Source organism: Cornus florida, unplaced genomic scaffold, assembly GCF_030987335.1.
Source record: "Cornus florida cultivar Cherokee Brave unplaced genomic scaffold, ASM3098733v1 CherokeeBrave_3.0.0_Hap2_Chr06, whole genome shotgun sequence".
Lineage (NCBI taxonomy): Eukaryota > Viridiplantae > Streptophyta > Magnoliopsida > Cornales > Cornaceae > Cornus > Cornus florida.
This window is the reverse complement of record NW_026775576.1, coordinates 21065444-21077524: the sequence shown is the minus strand read 5'-3', so window position 1 is coordinate 21077524 and position 12081 is coordinate 21065444. Positions and strand designations below refer to the sequence as shown.

The window sequence follows — 12081 nt, the reverse complement described above, 5'->3', positions numbered from 1 at the left end:
ATGGAACATCAAACATCAAGAGTAGATTGTCCTCCCATCTAACATTACACTACCACTACACTAAATCTACACTACTAGCATGAAAATAAAGCTATCTAGACTAGGGGAGAGGCACAAACCATCAAGAATAGGCATAAACCATCAAATGAACCAAAATAGCATTCATTAAGCATATCATCTTGATAATCTCTAGATCTATAGCATCAATACACATAGACATGCATCAAAAACACTAAATCTAGGGATAAGCACATGAATATCCTACTCTAGCACACATAGACATATGGATAGAATAGAATAGTCAATTGGAAGCATTAAACCATACAAACCATGAAATAATCAAGATTTATATATACATGAATATCAAGATGTATCATACAACACTAATCCCTCAATAATACACAAGATTAGAGTATATAAAGCATGCTTAGGGCTAACTCTAGCCCCAAGAGGATGTCTAGCCACTCATGGTAGTGATGATCCAACCCTCAAGGGCTAACTCCATGGCTGCTCCTTGTTGGTGAAGATCTCCCCCAATGGTTGCTCTAGCTTCCTCCCTTCTTCCTCTCCAAGAATAGCCTCCAAGATGATTTTCAATGTGTGACAAGAGACTTTCTCAAAAAGTGTATCATATTCCTTATATAGGTAGGTCAAATACACCCCATGATGAGCTGTGGTCGTGCAAGGCATATTCTCCAATGATTGGATGAAGGACAGAATAAATGAGCTGGATTTTAACTTTTTCTCACTGGAGGAAGTTCGATCGATCGAACCTTAACTTGGATCGATCGAAAATGGGTTCGATCGATCGAACTGCATCTTGGATCGATCGAAGTGGTCTGACTCCTCCGGATAATGACAAGGCTAAGATATTTTCAAGATATTTATGGGGAAAAAGACAAAAGTGGTTGGTAGGCGTACAGCTGTGGATAAGATCAATCATTTGAATAGGACAAAATAGGGTTCGATCGATCGAAGGTGATGTTCGATCGATCGAACTTGGAATTTCAGCAAAGGCCAAGGTTGGATCTATCGAGAAGTACTGTGATCGATCATAAATGTTCGATCGATCGAACTCTAAGTTGGATCGATCGAACTTTTCAGCTGCACAACTTGATCCCTTTTTGCTCCTTTTTTTCTCCACTTTGCTCCCTCCTTTGGTTTATCTCAGGATTGCTTCAATTAAGCTCTTATTTGGCTGAGTTAGCTAAATTTTGGGATTAGTGCCTGAAAATATAAATAACACGTAATAAGTCTAAAACGGCAAAGTAAGATAGATAAAGGTACTAGAATGCTTAAGCTTAACGGGTTTAAATGCGCACTTTTCAGTGCTCATCAATGGTCCTACCAGAACTACAAGCATTGGTGGAAGTAAGTATTTCATACCTCTCATTGATGATTTCAGCAGAATGGTATGGGTGCTGTTAAAAGAGAAATTTGAAGCTATTACACACCTCATCAAGTTTGTTAATCTTGTTGAAAATGAAAAAGGTTGCACTATGAAGAGACTTAGGTCTGATTTTGGCACTAAGTTCACCATAAGAGAATTTGAAAGTTACTATGATGTCAAAGGCATTAAGAAAGAGTTCACAGCTATAGCTACTCCTCAGCAAAATGGAGTTGTGGATAGAAAGAACAGGACAGTTTAGGAAATGGGGAGGATAGTGTCGCTTGAAAAAGGTATTACAAAGGGTTTTTGGGCTGAACCTGTAAGTACTGCAGTATACATCATCAATAGGGTTCTTCTAAGACCTAATTCAACTAAGGCTCTTTTTGAATTATGGTATAAAAGGCTTGCAATAGTTCACTACTTCAAGGTCTTTGGTAGCAAATGTTATCTACTAAACCACATTGATAGCTTAAGGAATTTGATTCAAAGGCAGATGAAGGTATCTTCTTGGGCTACTCCATTAAGAGCAAGGCTTATAGATACTATAATCTCATATCTTCAAAGGTTGTTGAATCAATTCATGTAAAATTTGATGAGAATCCTTAATCAAATTCTAATGAAGACTACTGTAACACACCAGGATCTAATGAAGTCATCTCTTCTGTTTAAAAAATTCAAGAAGAAATTGTTGGTCCTAAGTTCCTTAGGCATTGTTTGCCTCTTTAATGTCAAAAAATAAGAGTGGCAGTGGCTTCAAAGGGCTTCTTCAGTGTCAAAGTTGCTTGAAATAAGCCTCAAGGATAGTGTGGTCATTTTCTATTTAGTGAATTATCCCTCATTACTGTTTTAATGTATTTATCACAGCTCATCTATCTGTTCTTACTTAATTTGCTGAAAATTGTGTGGATTCGGTTCATGAAAACTGTCATAAATGATTCCAAGGGTAGCATTGTCATTTCTCAGTTGTATTCAACATATACACGTATGTTTTCGAAGCTACATTGCACTGGATTGACCTGAGTGAATCAACATTGTCATTTATACAGTTTTGGGATCTTTCTTTGCTAAGAAGTTAAAAAATCTGTTGCAAGGGTATTCTGGCCATTTCTTATTATGCTCAGCAGTGTGACACGTTTTAGTGGTCCCAAATTAAGTGAATATACAAGAATATTGCATTTCTTGGTGGCTAAGACTAGAGTTGAATGGAATTTGCAGCACTGTGGTGTATGTGTATACTTTAGTGTGCATAGTGACAAATCTGCTGAGGTGGCCTTCTATGATTGGCTCTTGCTCTTGGAAATATCTGCATTGTACTATGTCAATGATTGGCTTGAGGTGATAGGTGTAACCTGTAGGTGTATGAAGGTTTGTGTATCTTGAAAATCCATATATATATATATATATATATATATATATATATATATATATATGTTGTTATAGCCTTTTTAGGGTTTTAGACTTGTGAGAGAAGAGTGTTTTTGAGCTGCAGCCTACATTAACTCGAGAACCTTGAGTGAACAAGTTTGTTTGAAGCTTTGGATGATGATTCAAGCCAAAAAAACTTATTGATTCAGCTATGTGACAGTTATAGCAGAGAAGAGGTTGCTGCTGCTATTTTTCACTACTGCAAGGGCTGAATTGAGTATTGAATTTTAGTTCCAAGGTGTTGAGGCCTATTCAGAGAGTTGACACAGGTATCAATCACCTTTTTACACTTTCTCAGTACTGAATTATTGTTTAAATCATGCTGAAATCAAAAATGGACAGTGAGCTCATCTGTTATACCTAATTTTCTGAGATTTTCATAGATTCAAGCACTGATTGATTATGACTTGCTGTATGATAAGTTTTTAATCCTCTAGCAAGTGTATTTTGATGAATCTTGGATGTTGAAGTTGGTTTTGTGATAAAAATTTAGTCTACAGCAATTTTCAATTCTTAATCCTTAGTCGTAGAATGTGTTTTTTGCTGAAACAAGGGTGACATTGGTTCTATATGCTAAACTCATGCTGCACTTCAGTGATTAAAAGTCATGAACATGAGTACCACAGTGAATGAAGACTGATTATGAAGCTATTAAATTAATCTCGAGAGGAAATTCCCTTTTTACCCTTCAAGACATAAGTGCTGAAAATTGGTGTTATGAAGTGGTAATCTGAATTACTGAGTTGTCAGTTTCATTTCAATTGAAGAAAGGATCTGTGATTGTTGTTTTACATTTGTTATAATGTATTTGGTGAGCTTAGAGAGCTTGTTTGGTCCTGGCAGGGTTGCCTAGGACATGGGGGAGTGTTTGTATACACTTTATTAAGCTAGTGTATGAAGTGAAGTGTGTGAAAACTAGTGTCTACTTTTGATACAAGGGTGTGTACAGAGTGTGAGATAGCTGAGTGTGTAACAGCTTACTTACAACTAGTGGATGCTTGCATTAGCTAAGGCCAAGACCCAAGGTTTTCCCTAATTGAGAGGGTTTCCTTGTAAAACCTGTTGCTTTGCAATCTATACTTGTTTTTATGCTATTTTCTAGCTTCATTTGAAAATGGTTTGACCAATTCACCCCCCCCCCCTTCTTGGTTCAACAATTGGTATCAGAGCCTTGATCTGCTGTATAGGGTTCTAGCAAGCCTGCAGTTAATCTTTGAAATGGATGAAGGCCAAGCTACAAACAAAGCTCCAGGGTCTGTGGTGTGAACTATGATTCATGGAAAATCAGAATGGAAGCATTCTTAATGTCTCATTCTTATGATGTCTGGCCTGCTACTGTGAAGGGAATTGTGGTTCTTAGTCCTGAAAATTCCTCTAAAGCTGATAAAATTGCTGTGGCTAATGATGGTAAAGCCAAACATGTCCTTTACTGTGCTCTAACGCAACAAGAGTTCACTAGAGTCAAGAATTGCAAGTCAGCTAAAGAAATGTGGGACTCTCTTCAGGCTGCCCATAAAGGAAGCTCTGTCATCAAAGAAAACAAGATTCAGCTCTACAAAGTTCAATATGAAGCTTGTAAGATGGAGGAAAGGGAAACTATAGCTGAGTATTTGTTTAGGATTAATGACATTGTCAACAATATGAAATCCCTTGGTGAAGACATTAAAGACTCAGATGTTTGCAAGAAAATTCTCAGGTCTCTTACTCCTAGATTTAATGCAAAGGTTACAATTCTTGAGGATAAAGACTTATCTCAAATGAAGATTGATGATCTACAAGCTTCTCTTACAGCCTATGAAATGAGAATTGGAACTCTAACTATTTAAATAAGAGAAGCTGCACTTAAAGTTAAAGAAGTTACTGAAGAATCTGATCCAAAGTCTGAGGAAGATGATCTTGAAGAGGATGAAGTGGCCAATCTGTCAAAGAAGTTCAAGAAATTCAGATTTAAGAAGAGAAGTCAATCTCAAAATCTAACCTGTTATGGATGTGGCAAGCCTGGTCATTATGTCTCAAGTTGTCCAACTTCAAAAGGGCAAAATCAGAAGACGAAAGAAGGTGGTAACCTCAAGGGAAGATTTGGAAGAAAGGCTTTCTTCTCAGATTGGGATTCTGTTTCTAAAGAAGACAAACCTGAGGAATCAAAAAAAGTTGAGTGTTTGTTTATGGCTACTCTTGAAACAGCACAGAAAGCAACTGAAGTTGAAGAAGATAGTGAAGACAGTGACTCAGAGATTGAAGAAATACTTGACGAATGTGAGAGACTTACTATGAAATGCAACCAACAAAAGTCTCAGTTAAAAGCTCTTAGCTCTGAGTTGCAAAAATCCAAACAGCTTCTTGTTAAACATTTCAAACTTAAGCTGTCTACCTTATGTTCAATTTCTCTTATCCTCTTAAGTCTAAAGAAGTCTCAATCCAACACTAAATGGTCAACCAAGAGATACAGAGAAGAACTTTCACTAATTCTTGAAGAAAGGTCTTTGAAAATGGCTGAGATTTGGAAGCAATCCACAAAGCAAATTGGGAAGACTGGAATTGGTTACATCTATGACACTGTAACTAAAGTAAAACAAAATCACACTGTGTTTGTTAAGGCATCTTCAGGAGAAGTGTATGCAAGATTTCCAATCATAAAATCCTCAAGAATAAAGCATGATTCATTTGACAACTCCTACAGCAAGTCAAGGTTAAATGAAAGTGATTTTATTACATCAACTTTCAAGAATTACAAAGTTACCAAAGTGCATGTAAAGAAGTCAAACATAATTCAACTTCAGAAAGTTAAGGATAACAAATCTCTTGTGAAGTCTAAGATGATGTGGATACCAAAGAGAATGAATGTTGTAAGTATGTTGGTGTATACTGCTTTCAAAGCTGGTAACTTAAATGACAAATGGTATGTTAACAGTGGTTGCTCGAGACACATGACAGGTGATGGTTCCAAGTTTGTTTCACTTAAGAACTTTTATGGAGGAAATGTCATCTTTGGAGATAATCAAAAGGCTAAGATTATTGGTATTGGCACTGTGAGTCAGTCTAATGAACTACCTGAGATCAAAGAGGTATTACTTGTTGAAGGCCTCAAACATAATCTTCTAAGTGTTAGCGAACTATGTGACAATGGGAAGAAAGTCTGTTTTGATAAAGAAAGATGCAATGTGGTTGATACTGAATCTGAAAAAATCCTATTCTCAGCCTGCAGATCCTCTGGAAATGTGTACACAGTCTCAGAAGAAGCTACTTACTGCAATTTGACCTCTCTAAATGAAGCTATACTATGGCACAAGAGACTAGGTCATCTTCATTTTAAGAATCTAATCAAAATCCTGAAATTGAAAGCTGTGAAAGGTCTACCTGATTTAAATTTCAGTGACAATCATCTATGCAAAGCATGTCAGCAAGGCAAACAAACTAAAGTAGCATTCCCTTCCAAAGAAATCAACACATCTAGCGCTCTTGATCTGATACATATGGATCTCTGTGGTCCTACCAGAACTACAAGCATTGGTGGAAGTAAGTACTTTATGCTGCTCATTGATGATTTCAGTAGAATGGTGTGGGTTTACTTTCTGAAAGAAAAGTCTGAGGCTATAACACACTTCATTAAGTTTGTAAATTGAAAATGAAAAAAGCTATACTGTGAAGAAGCTTGATCTGACTTTGGTTCTGAATTTACAATGAGGGAATTTCAAAGTTACTGTGATGTAAAAGGTATTAAGAAAGAATTGTCAGCTGTAGCTACTCCTCAACAAAATGGGGTTGTGGAAAGGAAGAATAGAACTGTTCAGGAAATGGAAAGAACTATGTTACTTGAAAAAGGTCTTGCAAAAGGATTTTGGGCTGAAGCTGTTAATACAGCTGTGTATATCATCAACAGGGTACTTCTTAGACCAAATTCATGTAAAACTCCTTTTGAACTATGGTATGGAAGACCTGCAACAATTCATTATTTTAAAGTATTTGGCAGCAAGTGTTTCATTCTCAATCATATAGAGAACTTAGGAAAATTTGATTCCAAAGCTGATGGAGGGATATTCTTGGGGTACTCTACAAAAAGCAAGGCTTACAGATGCTACAATCTAAGATCCTTCAAGGTTATTGAATCAATTCATGTTAAATTTGATGAAACTCCACAGCTCAGCATTAATGATGACATCAGTTCTACACCAGGATCAACTGAAGCCAGTCCATCTCATTCTGTTCAAGGGTTAGATAAATCTGTTAAATCTATTTCAGAACTTGATGATCATAGAGAAGTTACTTATCCAGGATTACAAAAATAGGTTCAAGCTGAAAACATTATTGGTTCTCCTCAGGCTGGTGTTCAGACAAGAAACAAGAAGAAACTCACTAAATTTGAAGCTGATGATGGAGAAGAATACAGTCATTTTGTAATGTTATCCTCTATTGAACCAAAGTCTTACTCTAAAGCATAGAAAAGTGAAGATTGGGTGGTTTCTATGAAAGAAGAACTTGAATAAATTCACAAGAATGACACTTGGACATTGGTTCCTAGACCTGCAGCTAAGAATGTTATTGGTTCCAAATGGATTTACAGAAACAAACTTGATGAAAAAGGGTCAGTTAGCAGAAACAAGGCTAGATTGGTGTGTAAAGGATACTCTTAACAAGCTGGTATTGACTATGATGAAACCTTTGCCCCATTTGCTAGGATGGAATCTATTAGAATGCTTTTGTCCTTTGCTTGTCACAAGCAAGTCAAAGTGTATCAAATGGATGTTAAGTTTGCCTTTTTGAATGGAGAGTTAAATGAAGTAGTATACCTAGAACAACCTGAAGGTTTTGAAGATCCCAAGTCTCCCTCCTATGTCTTCAAGCTAAATGAGGCCTTGTATGGTCTCAAACAGGCTCCCAGGGCTTGGTATGAAAAACTGCATCAGTTCTTAATTGAACAAGGTTTTCATAGAGGAAAAGTGGATAGTACTCTTTATGTCAAGCTTCATCAAGATCAGTTCCTCATTCTTCAAGTCTATGTTGATGATATTATGTTTTGTGGCTCCAATACATCTTTAGCATCAGAGTTTGCAAACTTGATGAAAACCAGGTTTGAAATGTCTCTTTTGGGAACTCTTAGATACTTCTTAGGTCTTCAAATTCATCAAACCTCAAAAGGAATCTTCATCTCTCAATAGAAATATGCCTCTGAGTTGTTTACTAAATTCAATATAACTGAGTGCAAATCTGTTTCAACTCCCTTATGTCCTAATTCCAAGCTGTCTCTTGAATGTACCACAGAATCAGTTCCCTCTACTCTTTATAGGTCTATCATTGGTAGTCTATTGTATCTCATAGCTTTACGACCTGATATCATGTATTCTGTGGGGTTGGTAGCAAGATTTCAAAGCAATCCTAAACTTTCTCATCTTCAGGCTGCTAAAAGGATTCTGAGATATGTCAAGGGTACTATTTCCTATGGTCCACATTATATCTTCTCCTCAACATTGCCTATCACAGCTTTTTCAGATGCTGATTGGGGTGGATCCTTACCTGACAAAAAAAGTACATCAAGTTGTTGCTATCTTCTTGGTTTCAACTTAGTTTCTTGGTTAAGTAAGAAGTAGGATACTGTCTCTCTGTCTACTTCAGAAGCTAAATGTATAGCTGCTTCTCAGGCTAGTTCTCAACTTCTCTGGATGCACACTACTCTTGCTGATCTTGGTCTTCATTTCTCAAGTCCTCCTAAACTCTATTGTGATAATCAAAGTGCCATTGCCATAAGCAAGAATCCCACACTTCACTGGAAGAGCAAACATATTGACATCAAGTTTCACTTTCTCAGAGACAAAGTTCAAAAAGGCCTTATTGACATTACTTACTTACCAACTGAAACTCAAATGGCAGATATCATAACCAAACCTCTTCTCCCTCAATGCTTTTCAACCCTCAAAGCTCTTCTCAGGGTTGTTCCACCCCTTTTATAAGCCTCTTATTGTTGGTCTTTCTCACCTTTTGTCCTTCAATGTCAAAAAGGGGGAGAATGGACTGAAATAAGGGTAGTTTTTCAGCTATCCCTTCTCTTACTTGCTGCTATTGTTAATTTGCTTAGTATTACTTTGGCTGAGTCAACTTTAGTGAGGTCTTATTTCATGATTGAAGTTTTTTTCATTAAAGGCAAAAGGGGGAGATTGTTGGTCCTAAGTTCCTTACGCATTGTTTACCTCTTTAATGTCAAAAAATAAGAGTGGCAGTGGCTTCAAAGGGCTTCTTCAGTGTCAAAGTTGCTTGAAATAAGCCTCAAGGATAGTGTGGTCATTTTCTATTTAGTGACTTATCCCTCATTACTGTTTTAATGCATTCATCACAGCTCATCTATCTGTTCTTGCTAAATTTGCTGAAAATTGTGTAGATTCAGTTCATGAAAACTGTCACAAATGATTCCAGGGGTAGCATTGTCATTTCTCAGTTGTATTCAACATATACACGTATGTTTTGGATGCTGCATTGCACTGGATTGACCTGAGTGAATCAGCATTGTCATTTATACAGTTTTGGGATCTTTCTTAGCTAAGAAGTTAAAAAATCTGTTGCAAGGGTATTCTGATCATTTCTTATTATGCTCAGTAGTGTGACACGTTTCAGTGGTCCCAAATTAAGTGAATATACAAGAATATTTCATTTCTTGGTGGCTAAGACTAGAGCTGAATGGAATTTGCAGCATTGTGGTGTATGTGTGTACTTTAGTGTGCATAGTGACAAATCTGCTTAGGTGGCCTTCTATAATTGGCTCTTACTCTTGGAAATATCTACATTGCACTGTGTCAATGATTGGCTTGAGGTGACAGGTGTAACCTGTGGGTGTATGAAGGTTTGTGCATCTTGAAAATCCATATATATATATATATGTTGTTATAGCCTTTTTAGGGTTTTAGACTTGTGAGAAAAGAGTGTTTTTGAGCTACAGCCTACATTAACTCGAGAGCCTTAAGTGAACAAGTTTGTTTGAAGCCTTTGATGATGATTCAAGCCAGAAAAACTTATTGATTCGAGCTATGTGACAGTTATAGTAGAGAAGAGGTTGCTGCTGCTGTTTTTCACTGCTGCAAGGGCTGAACTGAGTATTGAATTTTAGTTCCAAGGTGCTGAGGCCTATTCAGAGAGTTGACACAAGTATCAATCACCTTTTTACACTTGCTCAATACTGAATTATTGTTGAAATCATGCTGAAATCAAAAATGGACAGTGAGCTCATCTGTTATACTTAATTTTCTGAGATTTTCATGGATTCAAACACTGATTGATTATGACTTGCTGTATGATAAGTTTTTAATCCTCTAGCAAGTGTATTTTGATGAAACTTGCATGTTGAAGTTGGTTTTGTGATAGAAATTTGGTCTGCAGCAATTTTCAGTTCTTAATCCTTAGTCGTAGAATGTGTTTTTTGCTGAAACAAGGGTGACATTGGTTCTATATGCTAAACTCATGCTGCACTTCAGTGATTAAAAGTCATGAACATGAGTACCACAGCGAATGACGACTGAGTATGAAGTTATTGAATTAATCTCGAGAGGAAATTTCCTTTTTACCCCTTAAGACATAAGTGCTGAAAATTGGTGTTATGAAGTGGTAATCTGAATTACTGAGTTGTCAGTTTCATTTCAATTGAAGAAAGGATCTGTAATTGTTGTTTTACATTTGTTATAATGTATTTGGTGAGCTTAGAGAGCTTGTTTGGTCCTGGCAGGGTTGCCTAGGACAAGGGGGGTGTTTGTATACACTTTGTAAAGCTAGTGTGTGAAGTGAAGTGTGTGAAAATTAGTGTCTACTTCTGATACAAGGGTGTGTGCAGAGTGTGAGACAGCTGAGTGTGTAACAGCTTACTTACAACTAGTGGATGTTTGCATTGGCTGAGGCCAAGACCCAAGGTTTTCCCTAATTGAGAGGGTTTCCTTGTAAAACCTGTTGCTTTGCAGTCTATACTTGTTTTTATGCTATTTTCCAGCTTCATTTGAAAATGGTTTGACCAATTCACCCCCCCCCCCCCCCCCCCTCCTGGTTCAACAGAAACCACTTATCTGGTGCTACAAAAACAGGTTCAGGCTGAAAACATCATTGGTTTACCTCAAGCTAGAATTCAAACAAGAAGAGACTCACTGAGTTGGAAGCTGAAGATGGTGAAGAATATAGTCACTTTGCAATGTTGTCTTTTATTGAACCAAAATCTTACTATGAAGCACAGAAAAATGAAGATTCAGTAGTGGCTATGCAAGAAAAACTTGATCAAATTCACAAAAATGATACCTGGACACTTGTTCCTAGACCTATAGCAAAAAATGTCATTGGTTCCAAGTGGATTTACAGAATCAAAATGGATGAAAAAGGATCTGTCATCAAAAACAAAGCAAGGTTGGTGTATAAAGGTTATTCTCAACAAGCAGATATTGATTATTATAAAACCTTTGCTCCAGTTGTTAGAATGGAATCCATTAGAATGCTCTTATCCTTTACTTGTCACAAACAAGTCAAAGTCTATCAAATGAATGTAAAGTCTGCCTTCTTGAATGGACACTTAAATGAAGAAGTTTACCTGGAACAACTTGAAGGATTTGAGGATTATAAGCATCCCTCTCACGTGTTCAAACTGAGTAAGGCTTTATATGGTCTCAAACAAACCCCCTAGAGCTTGGTATAAAAAGCTGCATCACTTCTTAGTTGAACAAGGTTTTTACAGAGGCAAGGTAGATAGCACTCTTTATGTCAAAGTTCATCAAGACCAATTTCTTATTCTTCAAATTTATGTGGATAATATCATGTTTTGTGGCTCAAACACCTCATCAGCCTCAGAATTTACCAATCTAATGAAGACAATGTTTGAAATGTCCATTTTGGAAACTCTCAGATACTTTTTAGGCCTCCAAATCAATCAAACATCCAAAGGAATCTTCATTTCTCAACAGAAGTATGCCTCTGAACTGCTTAAGAAATTCCATATGGTTGATAGTGGCTATCTCAACACCATTGTGTCCAAATACCAAGCTTACTCTTAAGTGCACCACAGAAGTTGTCTCCTCACACTTTACAGGTCATACCTAGGCTAAATATATACATGCCCATAAATTAACCCAATTATAATGCTTGAACTTTTCAAAGCCCATCTGTTAAAGAGAGAGAGAGTGATTTGTAGATTTTATTATTATTATTTAATTTTGCCGAACTTGGTGAGTAAAAAAATTTCCACTCCATAATAATTTTCCTGTATACACAGGTATGGTTGTGTGCACATGTATGCGCTTGCAATTGAATGT

At 36.8% G+C, this 12081-nt stretch overlaps 1 protein-coding gene across 1 annotated transcript; it reads left to right on the top strand.

Moving 5' to 3' along the window:
• Positions 1 to 1652: 1652 nt before the first annotated feature.
• LOC132313857 (uncharacterized) lies at positions 1653 to 6438 on the top strand. The gene is made up of 4 exons (XM_059812798.1): positions 1653 to 1889; positions 2606 to 2755; positions 4159 to 4511; positions 4647 to 6438. Exons 1-4 carry the CDS (start codon positions 1653 to 1655, stop codon positions 6436 to 6438), a joined length of 2532 nt encoding a protein of 843 aa, XP_059668781.1.
• The last annotated feature ends 5643 nt before the right edge of the window (positions 6439 to 12081 follow it).